This window comes from Pan troglodytes, chromosome 7 (assembly GCF_028858775.2).
Source record: "Pan troglodytes isolate AG18354 chromosome 7, NHGRI_mPanTro3-v2.0_pri, whole genome shotgun sequence".
Lineage (NCBI taxonomy): Eukaryota > Metazoa > Chordata > Mammalia > Primates > Hominidae > Pan > Pan troglodytes.
In genome coordinates this window covers 111,772,003-111,789,920 of record NC_072405.2, presented here as the reverse complement: position 1 = coordinate 111,789,920, position 17,918 = coordinate 111,772,003, and the positions used below count along the sequence as shown (strand labels likewise).

At 40.7% G+C, this 17,918-nt stretch overlaps 1 protein-coding gene across 1 annotated transcript in view; it reads right to left on the bottom strand.

The window, feature by feature from the left end:
• GRHL2 (grainyhead like transcription factor 2) overlaps window positions 1-17,918 on the bottom strand; it is a 178,251-nt gene that overhangs the window by 117,940 nt on the left and 42,393 nt on the right. Inside the window, exons 2-3 of the mRNA XM_519890.9 lie at window positions 9,378-9,573; window positions 42-109 (exon numbers count right to left, since the gene is read on the bottom strand). Of these exons, the coding sequence (XP_519890.3) occupies window positions 42-109; window positions 9,378-9,573 (264 nt within the window). The remainder of the gene's footprint in view (window positions 1-41; window positions 110-9,377; window positions 9,574-17,918) is intronic.

Genomic DNA, 17,918 nt, shown 5'->3' with positions numbered 1-17,918 from the left:
AAAACATAGAGTTATTCTGGGGGCCAGGCAAATTCCTTTACCTTTTCTCCTGGTCTTCTTGGCTGTCACTTGCTTTGCTTACAGACAGCAGCCTCTTGTCTCGAGGAACCTGGAAACATCACCAACCATCAGTCAGACATACACAGATGCAACCATGACCATGTTCAGAGCTGGACACCGGCATAAGCAAAGAAACCAAAATGGAATGTTCTCCAGGAAATGGTGGAAAAGTTGCTATCACCAGGAGATGATAAAGGCTAGTAGCCTGAGTGACAATGATTATGGAGCCAGAGACAAAGGGTTGGTGATAAACATATGGCCACAACAGACATGATTCGGCTGCTCACTGCTGGCCTAGGTGACTCTCCCTGGACCCGAGCACCTCTCATGCGCTCCCCACCTTGGGAGTGTAAGAGGGGAGAGGAGCAATGTGAGCAGAGGTGAATCTAGACTTGGGTGCCTTTGATCAGACAAAAACATAATAGAGTTACAACAAGTGTCACCATAAAGAACAGGGAGCTACCCTCCCCTCTGATGAGAACTTTAAGTGCTGACGTGGTTGGGAGTGCTTAGGCACGGGGGGGGGGGGGGGCATACTGAGCCAGTAGCTGGGGGAAGCATCCAGTATACCTGGGCCCCCCTTTGTCCACCTTCCTACACAGCTTGTGGACTTGCTTCCACAATTTTGTTTCATTATTGTCTTAAAACTCCTAATGCCCTTTGGGAGGCCAAGGCGGGCGGATCACGAGGTCAGGAGGTAGAGACCATCCCGGCTAACACAGTGAAACCCCGTCTCTACTAAAAATACAAAAAATTAGCTGGGCGTGGTGGCAGGCACCTGTAGTCCCAGCTACTCAGGAGGCTGAGGCCAGAGAATGGCGTGAACCTGGGAGGCGGAGCTTGCAGTGAGCCGAGATCGCGCCACTGCACTCTAGCCTGGGCGACAGAGCGAGACTCAGTCTCAAAAAAAAAAAAAAAAAAAAAAAAAAAAACTCCCAATGCCAACATATTACCTGAAAAATACTGAAAAAGTGCTCATTGAAAGAAGGGCCATCCCACCAGCTCTGTCTCTGACCATCATCTAATCCGTCTACTGCATCCTAGATACTTTACTCTGCCATTGTTTTCAAACACATGAATAAGTAGGCTTGAATTGGGTTGGTTGATTGAATTTTTTGTTTGTGTATTTTTCTTTCTTTCTTTTTTGCTCTGTCTCCAGATCTTCCTTCTAGCCAAACTCCTTTGCACCCAAAAAGCAGCCTTTGCTTTCTTGAGATGAAAGAACATTCATGAAAATCATCCCTCTACTGGAGTCCTCTAGCAATTCCTGTGATTTCCACTTACCTGACTATGTACACAAGCCCAGATACCTGGCTTAGTGTGGGGACAGAGCAGAGTGGCCAGGAGTCCAGACCTAGAGGCTGCTTGCCTGGGTTCAGATCTCATCTCTACCACTCAGTAAACTCTGTCCCACTTTCCTCATCTGAAAAATGGGCATAACAATAGTCCCTTATCTCACAGGTTTTTAGTAAAATTAAATGAGTTAATTTAATTTTCTAAGCACTTGGAGTGTCTGGTACTTTATATTTGTTAATAAAAAATAAAATAAATCAATTATAAATCATTCATGTTAACTTTCAGAGTGTATACTATACCAGGCATTGCTAAACACTGGATAGAAATGAGATAAATGATAGTTCTCATCATCTATTGGAGATGACAGATAAACATACAATTTCAATACTCAACACACCTGTGTTCATTGCAGCACTATTCACAGTAGCCAGAAGGAGGAAACCACCCAAATGTCCAACAGCAGATGAATGGAAAAACAAAATGGGACATGGCCATACAACGGAATACTATGCTGCCTTAACAGAGAATGAAATTAAGGTGCATGCTATAAAATGGAGGGACCCTGAAGACACTATGCTAAAAAACTAAGCCAGATACAAAAGGACAAATATTGTATGATTCCACTTATATGAGGTACTCCAGAAGACTCAAATTCACAGACAGAAGGTAAAACAGAGAGAAGCAGCAGGTAGGAGGATAAGAAAGGAATTATTGTTTAAAGAGTACAGAGTTTTCTGTTTGGGAAAATGAAAAGGCTCTGGAAATAGACGGTGGCGATGTTTGCACAACAGTGTGAATGTACTTAATGCCACAGAATTGGACACTTAATAATGGTTAAAATGGTAAATCTTATGTTATATATCTTTTATGACAATTTTTTTAAAGGCATTAAGGAAGAAGTAAGTATTTAAGGAGACCCCACAGCCGTAAAAATAGAATGAAATCATGTCCTTTGCAGCAAGATGGGTGGAGCTGGAGGCCATAATCCTAAGCAAATAAATGCAGGAACAGAAAACCAAATACCACGTGTTCTGACTTATAAATGGGAGCTAAACATTGGGTTCACATTGACATAAAGATGGGAACAACAGACACGGGACTACTAAGGCATGGATGCAGGGCAAGGGCTGAAAAACTATCTTTTGGGTCCTATGCCCACTACCTGGGTGCTGGGCACAGTCGTATCCCAAACCTCAGTGTCACACAAAATATCCATGTAACAAGCCTGCACACATATCCCCAAATCTAAAACAAAAGTTGAAATGATAATTTTTTTTTAAAGAAAAGACCTGCATATGTATCCCAGAACTTAAAGTATAATAATTAAAAATAAATAAATAAATAATAAAAGAGGGAAAAAAGGAGAAAGAAATTCCACTGGCACTGAGATTAAAAACTTAATAAACTGGAAAACTGTACATATATAGAAAAAAGGAGACCTGCCTCCCCAGCTCTGCCTGCCACTATACCCTGAGTTTATGACTCGCCCACCCCACTAGAGAGCACTTAGTTTCTTTCCTAAAATATAGTTATTCCTATAGTGTTTTAAAAATTTAATACCCCATGATACGAGATAAAACTGTGCTACTGACAGGGTTCTCTGGAAGCCTAGAGGACAGAGCTCCCCAGAGGGGCTGAGCCATGGGTAGGAATTTGTCAGGTGGATGGAGAAGGCTTTCTAGCCACCAGGGCTGCTTATAAAAAGGTTAGAGGGCAGGACAAAACAAGGAAGGCATGTCCCGCATGAGGAATGAGTTGGGGGAGATGTGGCCTCAGAGATGAGCAAAGGCCAGACGAGGAAAGGCCTCTGAAGCACGGACAGATGATTTACTTCTTTTGTTGTGTGCTATGGCACCATCACATTTTTCTGGACTGTCAGGCATCCCTCGCCCTCTCCTCTTCCAACCAGGTGGCACAAAGTCCCCTGTGCCTCTGAAACCCATCCCCTGCCCCTGGACACCAGCCTCCAGGCTCAGCCTCCAGGGTCCCTTGCTTGGGCTGCTGAATCAGCTAACTGGTCTCTCCTCTCCTTCATTTCATAACTGTGAATTATTTCTGGATCCATTAGGAAGACTCAGAGTGGTCTGCTTAAAATGCAGTCTGATCTTGTCGTGTTGCTATTATACTTAAAGCCCATCAGTGCTTCCCATTACTCTCAGGTAGGTAGTCTCAAATACGTCTCCCATCTCAATGTAGGCAGCCCCTGTTTTTGCTTCTCACACTTGGGCCAACTATATCTACGACCATGCATATGCTCCTTCTCATAAAAGAGCCATGACACAAAGTCCTCTCTGCCTAGAACATGCCCCACCCCTCCTACCCCCACACTACCACCCATGCCTTCTCCAGGCTAACTTGTGCCCATACTTTGAGTCCCATCTAATTTTCTGTGTCCATGATATGGCAGTCTCTATGCCTACCTTGTACATGGTTATGTCCTCAATGCCTGGAATGTAGTAGGCCCTCACTAAATACTTATTGAAAGAATCAATTGATCAATGAAAATGGCCTGGAAAGGGCAGGACCAAAGAAATAGAAGAATAGGGATTCCAAACACTGAAACATGTTAGCGACTCCCAAAGGTTCATGGAAGTGAATGCTGTTGTTGCCAAGAGCCCCTGATGTGAGCTCTGTGCTGACAGCTGTGCTCGGTTTAAGGTGCTAGGCACAATACCATAAAGGTGGTTATTAACCTGCGGGTTTGCTCTTCTTTGAACCATGCTCTTTTTTGAAACTTTGGCTTTACAAACCATCTTTAGATAAACTGAGAACTCTGAACTTGGTCTCTTCCCTTGAGTCCTAGATGTCCCTACCTGGACATCCTGCAGGCACATCAAACTCAACTCTTAATTATTGTTCTCCTCAGAGCCTTTATTCTGTACTCTCTGCCTTGATTAATCCAGGAATCATCTTAGGCATCTTACCCTTGTTATGAACTCCCCTCACCAACTCTCTGTCTCTCTCTCTTTCTGTCCTGGTCTGTGCATGTGACAGATCATCCTCTACTCTGTGGCAGAGTAGGCATTGCTTCCTCTGGAAAGCTGGTGAATTATCTGGGAGGTTGTCAGTCAACCCACTGCTCTTGGAACATGTCCCTTTTTGACCATTGACCTCCATAAACCATGGTTATGGGTTTATAGCAATGTGTTTGTCCTGGACTGTGATTGTCGGTGATCTCTCTGAGGTGGTGAACTGAATATCATCTGCCATTAGATATCCAATATTTACCCCCATTACTGGGAGGTCATAGCTACTTAGTGAATATTTTTTGGGTGTGTGTGTGTGTGGGTGGGTGGATGGATGGATGGATGGATGGATGGATGGATGGATAGATGGATAGATGGATAGATGGACAAACAAATCAACCAACAAATTGGTTTCCAGCAGTACTGGTCAATAGAACAGATAGAAACTAACTGACCAGGGAAGCCTATTTTTCACTACAGCTGGAACCAGATGATGATAAACCAGCTCTTTCAAGAGGAAAATAAAGTTACATAAAGTAAGTCAAAACATTTTTTAAATATCTGGCTAATTGAATCTGTCACATTTTTCTGTCATGCCTGGAATTCATGGAAAGGTCGCACAACTATGGAGCTATTACTGGTAAGTAGTTTAAACTGGATAGAGAACTGGGCTAGAATTTTAGTCTCTAAATTATGACTGATTCTATATATTTGGGTTTTAAAAATAAACACCACTTTATGAGTAAGCAACTTATTAAGCTCCAAATGCATACTTTTAAAATTTTTAAATGGATTGAAAAAAGGGCATTTTGTAAATGGTGGACATTGTAAAACAATGGCTATTAGGAAACATACAGGATTGTCCTGTGATCTTGGGTAAATCCCACTGAGTTGCATGAACTATAAAATGTAAAACCTGATGGACTTCACTGCAATGATCTGTGGTGACAGTTATCAACTGTAGGTGAAAAGACCTTGAAATTTATGAAGTATTATGCAAAGGTATGCCTTTGCCACGTTCACAGGACAGGGACCACCATTTCTGGAGTGCCTGCGTGTAGCTCATGAACTCCTCCCTGTGGACAGAGTCCATGACTGTCCCCACAGGTGTGATATACTCCAACTTCAGGAGTGAGGAAAAATGGTTTCTTTGACAAAAATAGAATCAATTCATCCTCTGAAGAGGCATACAAAGTCTATAAAATGTGAATGATAACATGGCAGCAATTTTTACAATAACTTAACTTCCCAGAGTTTACACGCATTTAAACCAAAAAAACAGACTGCTGTGTTTCATTAACATTTCACTTGACTACAGAAAAAGGTCTATCCTCAAGGGACATTTAACTTTGTTATAACTTTAACACCAACATATATAAGCTGTGAACACCCAGGCAACTGAAAAGGGCTTCAAAATGATCATTTGAACATACAGTGTTTGAAAATAAGACCAATTCTTTCCAGAAACACTAAAATGTTTCAAGCAAAAGTATAGCAAAGCTCATGTGAAATAAAAGAAGCTATGTAACTCTAGTAGTCCACACAGTCTTGGAAATATTAATTCAACAGAAGGAGTTCTAGACTTGGCTGCAACTTGAGTTTTATGTAAACTCCCTACCTGGTATCTCAGAATAGTTACAGAAAGCAATATTTCAACTTTCCTTTGAATGCTAGCATAAGAGGACAAGTAATCTAGGTACCATATTTACTAGTACTTAATCACCCATATTTACTAATACTTAATTATCCTCTGCATCTGTGGGAAATAAAATATATTGCCTTCATAAATTACTAATTATGGACTGGACGTGGTGACTCACGCCTAATCCCAGCACTTTGGAAGGTCAAGGCCGGTGGATCACTCAAAGCCAGGAGTTCAAGAGCAGCCTTGCCAACATGTGCAAAATCCCGTCTCTACTAAAAATACATATACAAAAATTAGCCGGTTGCGGTGATGCATGTCTTATTCCCAGCTACCTGGGAGGCTGAGGCAGGAAAATTGTTTGAACTCGGGAGACAGAGGTTACAGTGAGCTGAGATCATGCCACTGCACTCCAGCCTGGGCAACAGAGCGAGACTCTGTCTAAAAAAAAAAAAAAATTACTAATTATGTTTGTTTCAGGATATGCTTCTCTTTCTCACTAACACAAAAAAAGAATTGTCATCAAATACAGATATATGAAATTATATCCATTTCACAATAACAGAATAAAATCTATATTTTAAAGAATAGGAACAACATATTTCTCCTAAATGTAATCAATATATTTCTTCAAAGCCTTATGAAAACTATTAACTGACATATTAATTTAACATTATAAAAGTTTCAAACAGGCTGGGCATGGTGGCTCACGCCTATAATCCCAGCACTTTGGGAGGTTGAGGAGGGCAGATCACGAGGTCAAGAGATCGAGACCATCCTGGCCAATATGGCGAAACCCCATCTCTACTAAAAATACAAAAATTAGCTGGTCATGGTGGAGTGTGCCTGTAATCCCAGCTACTTGGGAGGCTGAGGCAGGAGAATGACTTGAACCCGGGAGGTGGAGGTTGCAGTGAGCCAAGATCGTGCCACTGCACTCCAGCCTGGTGACAGAGCAAGACTCCATCTCAAAAAAAAAAAAATGTTACAAAGAGAAGTTGTAATGATCTGAATAATCAAATCAGGGTCACTTTAAAGATATATTTATAGATTTTGAAGATCAATACAACTGTCAAGTTTTGACTATTTTTTCATCATAGAAGAAAATCACTTTTCAATTTCTTTCTAACGATGAGACCAAAAACAGTTAAGCCCTCAAGAAGTGGCCCAGTACACGAAGCAGCCTAATTTGATGAGTTCTGTGCTTCCCAACTATCCTCAATACATTTTGAAAATTTTCAATTTGAAACATTTAGAATTTATCCTTGCATTTCTCAAATGAGATCCTCAATCAGAAAGAATGAAAACTATAAAACAACCACAGCCAGAAAAGAAGAAGAAGAATAAAAAGCCTACCATGAAATCATTTTGGTTTTCAGACTTTTTTTTTTTTTTTTTTTTTTTTCAGGAATTCCCCTTCACTGTAGAGAAAATAGCCTTAGTTACATGCAATGTAGTTTAGGCCTTAAAGCATCCTTTCATCTGGAGCCCAAGTCCCCCAAAGTTAAGGTCCTTCTTGCTATGTCAGGAGTCCTGCTGGGAGTTTTATGCCTTCATAAGAGGGTGGTCACAATCTGCCAATGCTGGCTCTCTTGATAAGTGGGAAAGTCAGCCTAGACTGGAGAAAGCCTAGACCAATAGAAAGCCCTTCATATATTTCTCTAGCACTTCTTAACTATAAAGGATGCATTTATTTGAGTTAGCAATATCCTTATTTAAAATACCCTGGATGGTCCTACCTGTCAGTCACTTGCACCTGCCACTCATACCTTGCTCTTCATCTTAGATAAAGCCTCGCTTTGTTTTCAATCATCTCCCCAAGAAGGAATCCCTCCTGAGTGTTTTAATGGGAAAGAAGTTGGGAAAGGAACGTGTAATTTTAGAAAACTCTGGCAGAAGAATAGGTGTGGTGGCAATGCCAGAGGTGGTGGTGGGAGATTTTTTGAAAGCATGAGAACTGTTCTAGGGGAGAGACAGGAGACAATAGCTTGCAAAGTGGAGGCTGCTGGAAGTTAACAGGAAGTAGGAAGCAGAAAGGAAACAGGAAGCGAGACCAAAGGTTACTAAAAGGGAAATTATCTTTCCTGCATGATTTTGCTGAACTCTCTGGTTTTTCCATGATGGAGGGAGAAGGGGAGGTGGGATTCAGTTCTTATTCTAAAATAAGAGTTAATAAGAGTTCATTGTGCCCAACCAGCAAAATAAACACAGCCATCCTCACATTTGTGCCAATTCCCAGCATCAGCCAAAGGTGTTTACAATCAAGGCAGGCAATAAATCTCATTCAGTAAATACTTGTCAACTTTTTATACTTCAATAATTCAAAAGGAGCAGGTCATACCAGGCATAGTTCTTTATGCTTGAGAAAAATCATTGTTTTTTGTTTGATTTCCTGAAATACTCCTATTTTATAGGTAGTATATGGCAATTATATTTTTGAAATATAAGTGCATTACATTTATTTTGCCTTAAGACTTTTTCAAAATAAAAATTTACTACTCATCAAAACAAATGGAGAAAGTTAGGGTTGTAACAAAATTAGGTGTTGAAATTCCTGCAAAAGTCTTCCACGAAAGTGTTCACTGGAATGTTCCTTATAAAACTGAAAAATCTAGAAACCCTGAATGTTTCTAATAAATAGAAAAATCTAGAGGCAACCTAAATGTTCAACCACTGAGCAATAACTAAATTATGGTACAGCCACTGATATGGTTTGGCTCTGTGTCCTCACCCAAATCTCATCTTGAATTGTACTCCCATAATTCCCATGTGTTGTGGGAGGGACACTGTGGCAGATAATTTGAATTGTGGGAGCAGTTTCCCCCATACTGTTCTCGTGATAGCGAATAAGTCTCACAAGATCTGATGGTTTTATCAGGGGTTTCCACTTTTGCATCTTCTTCATTTTCTGTTTCCACTGCCATGTAAGGAGTGCCTTTTGCTTCCCGCCATGATTCTGAGGCCTCCCCAGCCATGTGGAACTGTAAGTCCAATTAAACCTCTTTTTCTTCTCAGTCTCCAGTATGTCTTTATCAGCAGTGTGAAAATGGACTAATAAAGCCACACAATGTAATATACTTCATTCAGCAAAAATAATAATCCTAAAGTAAACATAGCAACAAGGAAGTATTTATAATATGGTAAGAATAATATGCAAATAATATTTATGCGTGTGAACAAGGAACACAAAAAATATTATCCCAAAATGAGCACTTCCTCTGGGTGGGTGATAAAGTTGAGCTTTGTAGATGGGGAAGCAGGGAGCAAGGAGAACAGGAAGAGGCTGAATTCTATATTGACTTTGGAAATGCTATTAGTTCCCTGGCCTGGGACAAACAATCTGTTCCTTCTTCCCACCAGCAAAGGGTTGTCCTGGAGCAGGAAGAAGAGAAAAGTGGAGGCTGGGGACCTACCTTGTAGTAGTCATAGAGCAGGCCGAGGGCAGCAGCACTGTCCTCATCACCATTAATGCTCATCATGGCCTTGGTGGCTGCTGTCAGGGGATTCTCCAAGTATGACTTCCAGGCTTCATCCTCACTGGTGTAGGCTCTTCGGGTATTGAATGGAGGGTCACTGGGCATGGGCACTAAGGCCACTAGTCTTTTATTACTGTAAAAACAAGAGAAATGTGAGGTTCATTTTCAGAGAGAGCAAATTTTTTACCCCTAATAATATACATATTACATGACTACAAACATTAATTTTTATTTCCCCAGAATGGGGGGGAAGGAAGGGAAGAAGTTTAAAGTTAAAGTGACAACTGCTGATTTATTTTTTTTACTGTCTATGAGAAGTAATAAGTCTTTAAAAAGTAGTACCAGTAGTATAAGTTGGTATTATGGTTTGAATGTTCATCACCTCCAAAACCTAAGTTAAAATTTAGTCAACATTGTGATGGTATTGGAAGGTAGGGCTCCCACGTGGTGTTGAGGTGTTTAGGTCATGAATGGATCAATGCCATTATCAAAGGAGTGGGTTCATTGTGACTGAAATAGCTTCACCCCCTCTTGCTCTCTTTCCATCTTACTCTCTCTTTACCCTTCCATCTTTCCCCATAAGATGATGCAGCAAGAAGTCCTTGGTCAGATGCTGCCCCTTGATCCTGGACTTCCGGGCCTCCAGAATTGTGAGCCAATAAATTTCTACCCAGGGTCAGGTATTCTGTTATAGCAGCACAAAATTGACTAAAACAATTGGTCCTCTTCAAACTCAGAGCTCTGTATCCAGTCATTCTAGGGGCCAAGTAATTTTATTTATTTATTCTTTTTTTTTTTTTTCTGAGACAGAGTTTCACTCTTGTTGTCCAGGCTGGAGTGCAATGGTGCAATCTCGGCTCACTGAAACCTCCGCTTCCCAGGTTCAAGGATTCTCTGCCTCAGCCTCCCAAGTAAGTGGGATTACAGGCACCCGCCACCTTGCTTGGCTAATTTTTGTATTTTTAGTAGAGACGGCTGTTCTCAAACTCCTGACCTCAGGTGATCCATGTGCCTGGGCCTCCCAGAGTGCAAGGATTACAGGCATGTGCCACCATGCCTGGCCTAATTATTCTTTATTAATGAATGCAAGAATGGAACCCTAAGAGAGAGCAGGTTTCATTTAATTCTCTGAGTTCTCATTATAAATATGTGTAAGACATTAAATGTAATCAATATGCTAATGATTATTGAAAACTGTTTTATCTAGTTTAATCTATACTTGAAATTACTAGCAAATTATAGACCAACCCATGTCTCAATGTAAAAGGCAATGTAAGCTACTTTGCAAACACAGTGTATTCAGGTAATGCTGTGTAAAATGATATGGAACAGCAGCAATGAGACGGACTCTATTGTAGATCCTGTGCTACAACAGAATTCTACAATATTTAGGTGATATAAAAACTACAAGCTACAAAGACCATCATGGAAAGTGAGGGAGTCTATATGGGGAATTTACAGTAGAAACAGAAATGGGTGGGAGTCAATCAATCCTAACCAAGCCAGCCTTGCATAAAGCAGCAATTTACAAACAAGGCAATGTCTTCAGGTGAGTATGATGACTCAAGTACCCAAAGACCATGACAGTCCTCAGCATTTCCCCTGCTGGGTGCTCGGCTATCAAATAACAGAGCCTGCAGAGGTTTGGTCACTTCTCTCCTAGCCCTCATATGCTTGTTCATTGAAATGGAACCAACATGGAACAATGAGACATTGTATTTCAGTTAACACCTATGTCAGCACATCGTAACATGGCAGGGACATGTGACAAGGCTGGCAAAGGCAACACCAACATCAATCAATAGAAATTCAACTGCCAAGGACTTCTGATGATCATGCAGTCATAAAAGAGGTCCCTTTTTGCCAAGAACCAACATATGTTGGTGCAGATGTGGGAAAGGGAACAGTTATTTACTGTTGATAGGAATGTATATTAGTACAATCTCTATGGAAAACAGTATGGAGATTTTTCAAAGAACCAAAAGTAGATCTACCACTACTTCCAGCAATCCCATTGCTAGGTATTTACCCAAAGGAAAATAAGTCATTATATTAAAAAGACACCTCCACTTGTATGTTTATTACAGCACAATTCACAATTGCAAAGATATGGAAAAAAACCTATGTACCCATCAATCTATGAGTGGTTAAAGAAAACGTGGTGTACACACACACACACACACACACACACCATGAAATAGTACTCAGCCATTAAAAAAGAATGAAAGGAGGTCTTTTGCAGCAACAGTGATGGAACTGGAGGCCACTATCCTAAGTGAAGTAACTCAGGAACAACAACAACAAAAAACAAATACCACATGTTCTCACTTATAAGTGGGAGCTAAGCAGCTATGGGTATGCAAAGGCAAACAGAGTGATATAATAAACATTGGTACAATGTACACTATTCAGGTGACAGGTGCATGAAAAGCCTAGACTTCATCACTATACAATGCATCCATGTAACCAAAAACCACCTGTACCCCTAAAGCTATTGAAATGAAAAATATAGAAATGAAATAAAATGGAAAATAAAAAAAGACTAAAAAAAAGAGGTCTATTTTTGCTGACATCCCTATGGGATCTCCTAACGGTAGATGGTTCCTCAGCTCACTTCGTGATGGAGAACTGGCGTGAACTCACAATGAAAAGTGTGTCAAGGGCCCTTTGTGTGCTGTCATGATGCATGCTTTGGTGTCAGGTCAGAAAAAAAGACACTGACATTGGTAAGATATGTTTGGGGTGGGGCAGATGGGAAATGCACGTTTAGCAGAGTGGAATTCCGGTCGCTAGGCCTCTGAGTCAGGCTCTTTGAGCCAGTGGTTTGGTGAAACTGATTGGAAGGAAAGAGAGAACATTGACTCAATTGCAAATGAGTTAGATTACAAGGGTATAATCAGGCTTCTTGGAATACATGAGAAAACACCCTGGTTGGCGGGCTTACTACCACACTGTTAGGCACTGTGGTGACATGGAGTAGTATAGGCCTTAGAAGTAAGTATTTGTTCACCATTTACAGTGGTGAGAAGCTGGGTAATGTCTAACGTTCACTTTCTTAAATAGTTCAGTGCCTGCTTACCTTACAATGTGCTTATGAAGATCAAATAAAATAATTGATAAAATAGGATTCTGCAAACTGCATAGTACTTTGCAAATAACAGGTATGACTATCACTGCACAGTTTTATGTTCCCGTAAAATTTGTGGATATATCAATTTTTGGTAAAGTTGAGTATAATTTAAAAGTCTTAAAGATAATCATTAATTGAAGGGAAATTGAAGTTGTTCATTCAACAATATTCTTTAAATATTTATTGAGAGCCCAATAGTTGCCAGACATTGTGCTGGTTGTTAAGGATGGAGTGGTACGTGACATAATGTTCTTTACCCCACGTACCTGCCAGAGAGAGAGAATATCACTATCACAGGGCCATGCGTGTGAGAAAGGACATGGGTGGTGCTGTGAGGGCACACGACAGAGGGGACTAACCTAATGACAGGACAAATAAGGGGCCAACATTTCTAAACAAAGCTGAAGCATAGGTAGGAATGTGCTGGTCAATGCTGAGATGGTGAGATGTGGGAAATGCTTTTTAAAGTGAAGGATACTTTGGTAGTGCAGAATAATGGGATTTTCTTACAAAAGGAGCATATTTGTATTTATTTTGGAGAGTCCATTAGAAAAATTTACATATTTAATCTAATGATAAAATAGCATTTCCATGTAGAAAACTTCTAAATATGCAGGGTTGGATTTGGAGACAGGATATGCTGGTGGACTCCTGAGGTTCTATAATGAGGCCTCCAGAAAGAACTAAGAAGGTAGCAGAGGTGGTGGGCCCTGGCTGTGACAATGTCACCGGCCCCCCACAATTGATTAGTTGGGGCCACCCTCGGTGCCTGGTCTGCAGCCTCCACTTGGAGAGTAAAACAGAGGATTTGGAACCTCAGTCGTTGCCCATGAAGGCACAGGCATGCACACTTCCAAAAATGCCCAGTCCTGCAGGAAGGACTTCATGTTATTTGGAGTGATCACACCATTGAAAAGGATGAGGATTTTACTCTGTCATGCCTCAGAGATGCACACATTGCTGTGGAGGAGTGCAGGTGGGGTGAGGTGTTAATTATAAATTCCAAAAGTTTAGCAGGAAGCACCAAGCTGAAGGATCAGAGCCAACTCTCGATTTACACTAAGATGTGTCCTGATTCACTGGAGGGATTTTTCCCTAAATCTTCCTTCTTGAAATCCCTACTTCCTCCTGCTGAGTCTCTTAGCTTGCTGATTTCATCTTTCCTAGCACAAAGCTTTGCTCATAAATTTAAGAGCGCCATCAGCCTTTCCCCTAAAATGAAATTGTTGATGAATCCTTATGTGATCAGTGGAAAAAGTATTTTGGGAAATCACAACATTATTAGCTGTTTCTTTTCACATTCTTGGCAGCCACAGGGGCCTTTTATGCTCTTCCCTTTAACTATGCAATGAATTTGGTTTTCTCTTCACAAATTATAATCTCTCTGGTACACAGCACTGTTGAATGAAGTTTAATTTAATAAAAACAGAATAATCTCTCTGGTACACTGAGCAAAAATGTAGACTTGTAAAGATAGGAAAGTTTCACAGAACAACTTTCACCACAGTTAGGAACACTCTGAAGCTGTTTTATCATTGCTCTTTTGGAAGGGCAATTCTAATTCTGCTCTGGTCCGCTTCTTAAATATCCTTTGTGAAGCTTTAGGTGGGCTATGTCCTGGGTAGCCTCAAACACAGAACGGTAAACAGCAACTGTAAACTCGATCCCAAGGTCCTGCTTTGGAGGAAAATTTTGGGGATCGCCAGAGCAATCACAGCAAGGCTAAGGCCATGTCACACAGACAAATTTTTTTTTTTTCTTGTTAGTTTTCTTTAATCCATGACTTTTCTGTGTGGATGCTGGGAGATGGCTGAGAGATGAGTCATCAGCTGAAGTGATGAAAGGGACCATGCAGCTGTGCCACTGAGACCAAGACCAGCCAGTCTCCAAGGCTCCAGATCATTCTGCCTGGACAGCCCCCTCCATGCTCCCCTGAGTATAATAGCAGTCAAATGCAGGAATGCTTTGCTGGGGAGAAGCAGAGGAAGCTTAACACATAACATTTTCCCCGTCTAAAGATATGTGCAGTTACGGTCAACAGATCCAGACACAAATCCACTTATAAAGACACTTGGGATCCAAAACAAAAACTAGGACAGTGCCCGTCACACAATGCATGTTCATGGGAAACCCCGTTCTAAACCATTAGTGGATGATCTGCTTCTGGGTCAGGGCTTCTTATGTAACAGGGCAGCTCCCTCACCGTGATCTGTTGAAAATCAGCCCTAGACACAAGGGTTTGTAGAGAACAAAACAAAGGACAGAAAAGAAATTTTTTTTAAAAAGAAAATAACAAAGGAAAAAATTAGGATGGTGAAGTATGCACACAAATTATTACTTTTAATCAACTTCTCATATCCATTTCTACAAGGACATTGGTTTGTTTGTGTTTTATGGAATTTTTGTCTTGATATAGGGGGAGGATGCTTTTGGAGTTGGGTAACTTCAGTTTAAATCTCAGCTCTATCAATGAGTGAATTTAGATGAGTTGCTCATCTCCTTGATGAGCAGGTGTCTCTTTGAGCTTCCATTTCTTCCTCTGTATCATGATATTTTATAATATTATTCTAAAGGAATCACTCAGATATTTACATTTGAAGTGCTTGGTGCATTATAGATCTTCCATAGATAATAGTTAGATAGTAGTAGTACGCTCCATAGAACTAATTCTACTAATAACCAGCTCAAAGTCCAATGGACTGTTTTCAGGTCTTAACTCCTTGAATTTTCTTGGCCATTTTTTTGCTTTTGTAAAATCCTGCTTTACTTGTGAGACACTATGCTAAGGTGGTTCTTCTCTTTAGCCAACCATTCTTTCCTAATTTCTGTTCTACCTGTTCTCCTCTTCTTTCTTTAACTCTGACCATTCCTTGGTATTTTTCTTATTTCTGTACATCATTGTTCTTACAGCTTTCATTGCTCTACTTTAATGACTAACAGATATATAGTACCTGAGAGCCATTTCTGTATTTCTACATAGAATCCTTTTGTCATGGAATCAACCTAAATGCCCATCAATAGAAGAATGGATAAAGAAAATGTGGTACATATACATCATAGAATACTATGCAGCCATAAAAAAGAACAAGATCATGTCCTTTGCAGGAACATGGATGGAGCCAGAGGTTATTATCCTTAAACTAACACAGGAATAGAAAACCAAATACTGCATGTTCTCACTTATAAGTGGGAGCCAAATGATGAGAACAAAAGGACACAAAGAGACAAACAACAGACACTGGTGCCTACCAGAGGGCGGGGGGTGAGGGGAGGGGAGGAAGAGGAGCATAAAAAATGACTATTGGGTACTAGGCTTAGTACCTGGGTGATGAAATAAGCTGTACATCAAACTCTTGTGACATGAGTTTACCTATATAACAGACCTGCACATGTACCCCTGAATGTAAAATGAAAGTTAAAAAGAAAAAAAGAATCTTGCTGTCAATTTAAACTCAATGTCTTCAACACTAAGCTAATCATCAGTTCTCAACCAGGCACTCCTCATCATTATCTGTCCCCAGTCACTCAAGGCTGAACCTTATGTACTGTTTTAATATCCAGACTCTGAAGCCAGACTGCCTGGGTGCAAATCTTGGCTGCACCACTTATTAGCTGTGTTACCCTGGATTACTTAGTTAACCTTTCTGTGTATCAGTTTCTTCACCTATAAAATGGAGAAGTATCCCAATGTAGACAGAATAATGATATTCACTTCCTGCTATTTTTGTCAGAATTAAATATACTGACACACTATAAAAGCTGCATACATGCTAGCTATTATTCTTTCTCTTTATCCCTTACATGAAGTCAATCACCATATTTATTATTACAGCTCCAGTCTTATCTCTTCATGCCTTCAACTTTCCCCTCTTTGATCCATATTGAAGGCTAGTGAAATAATCTTCATAGAACATAACTTTTTCAGAGTATACTATGACTCTTTACTGCCTATAACATCAAGTCCAAAATCCTCTGTCTGACATTTAAGGTCTTCCATTATCTGGTTCCAACCTACTTTTCAAAATTTACTTCCTTGTACTTATTTAATTTAAGGAATTAAGCCATTTTCTCTGCAGCTTCCTAAAGATGCCCATTCTTACTTCTACACCTTTCCTCAGACTGTTCCCCTGCCTGAAATTCCCTTCCTGCTTCTCTGTCTAAATTGTGCTCTTATCAAAGTCCAGCTGCAACATCCCATCCTCCAGAAAATTTTCCAGGATTTTCCCTATTTTAGTCTTTCAGGGCCTCCCTTTGCTAAAAACTTTCACAGCCTATGTGTTATTTATTACATAATCTACCATTTAATTTGTATCATGGAAAGATGACTGACTATGCGAAGAAAACTGTCACTGAAGGCCAGGTGCACTGGCTCATGCCTGTAATCCCAGCACTTTCGGAGGCCAAGGCGGGTGGATCACTTGAGGTCAGGAGTTCGAGACCAGCCTGGCCAACTTGGTGAAACCCTGTCTCTACTAAAAATACAAAAAATTAGCCAGGTGTGGTGGTGCGCGCCTGTAATCCCAGCTACTTGGGAGGCTGAGGCAGGAAAATTGCTTGAACCTGGGAGGCGGAGGCTGTAGTGAGCCAAGATCAAGCCACTGCACTCCAGCCTGGGCAACAGAGTGAACTCTGTCTCAAAAAAAAAGGAAAAAAAAAAAGAAAGAGAAAGAGGAAAACTGTCACTGAGGTGTCAGATCCACGAATGACACCAAAACAGTGGCATTCCATCAAATAAAAAGCCCGGCAGTTCCCATGCACAGTCACTGGCCTTTGTCCTGCCTTGGATTCACAACAGCCTGGCTTCACCCTGGGATCTGGAAAACCTTCTTCTCTAGCTTAGTCTTTGGCTTTCTTCTAGAAGCATGAAACTCTACTTCATCCCCAAGTGCATTCACACACACACACACACACACACACACATCTCCCTGAGTAAATTAACACACCTACACACCCAGACTGGCCTTAGGCAGTTACAACTAAAGTGTGTCAGATTGTTTGTAGAAAATGTTAACACACACAAAGGTTAACTAAGTTGTCCAGGGTAACACAGCTACAAAATACATCCAGAATGTGACCACAGGAGATGGTCGTTGAATCAAATCCCTATCATATAGAACTTTACCAGCCCTATCACATAGAACAAGTGATTCAACCTGTCTGGATCTTAGCTTTTGCATTTGTGAAAGAGCTGATAAATTAAATGAGAGAAATGCATGTGATGTACCTGGCAGAGCACTAGACACAGAGTAGTGCCCTCTAATTGGGCCGTGATGAGGATTAGAGAAGAGCAAGATAAACAATATAGGGAAGCCAAACATCTGCTCTTCAATCACCACCACACAACACTT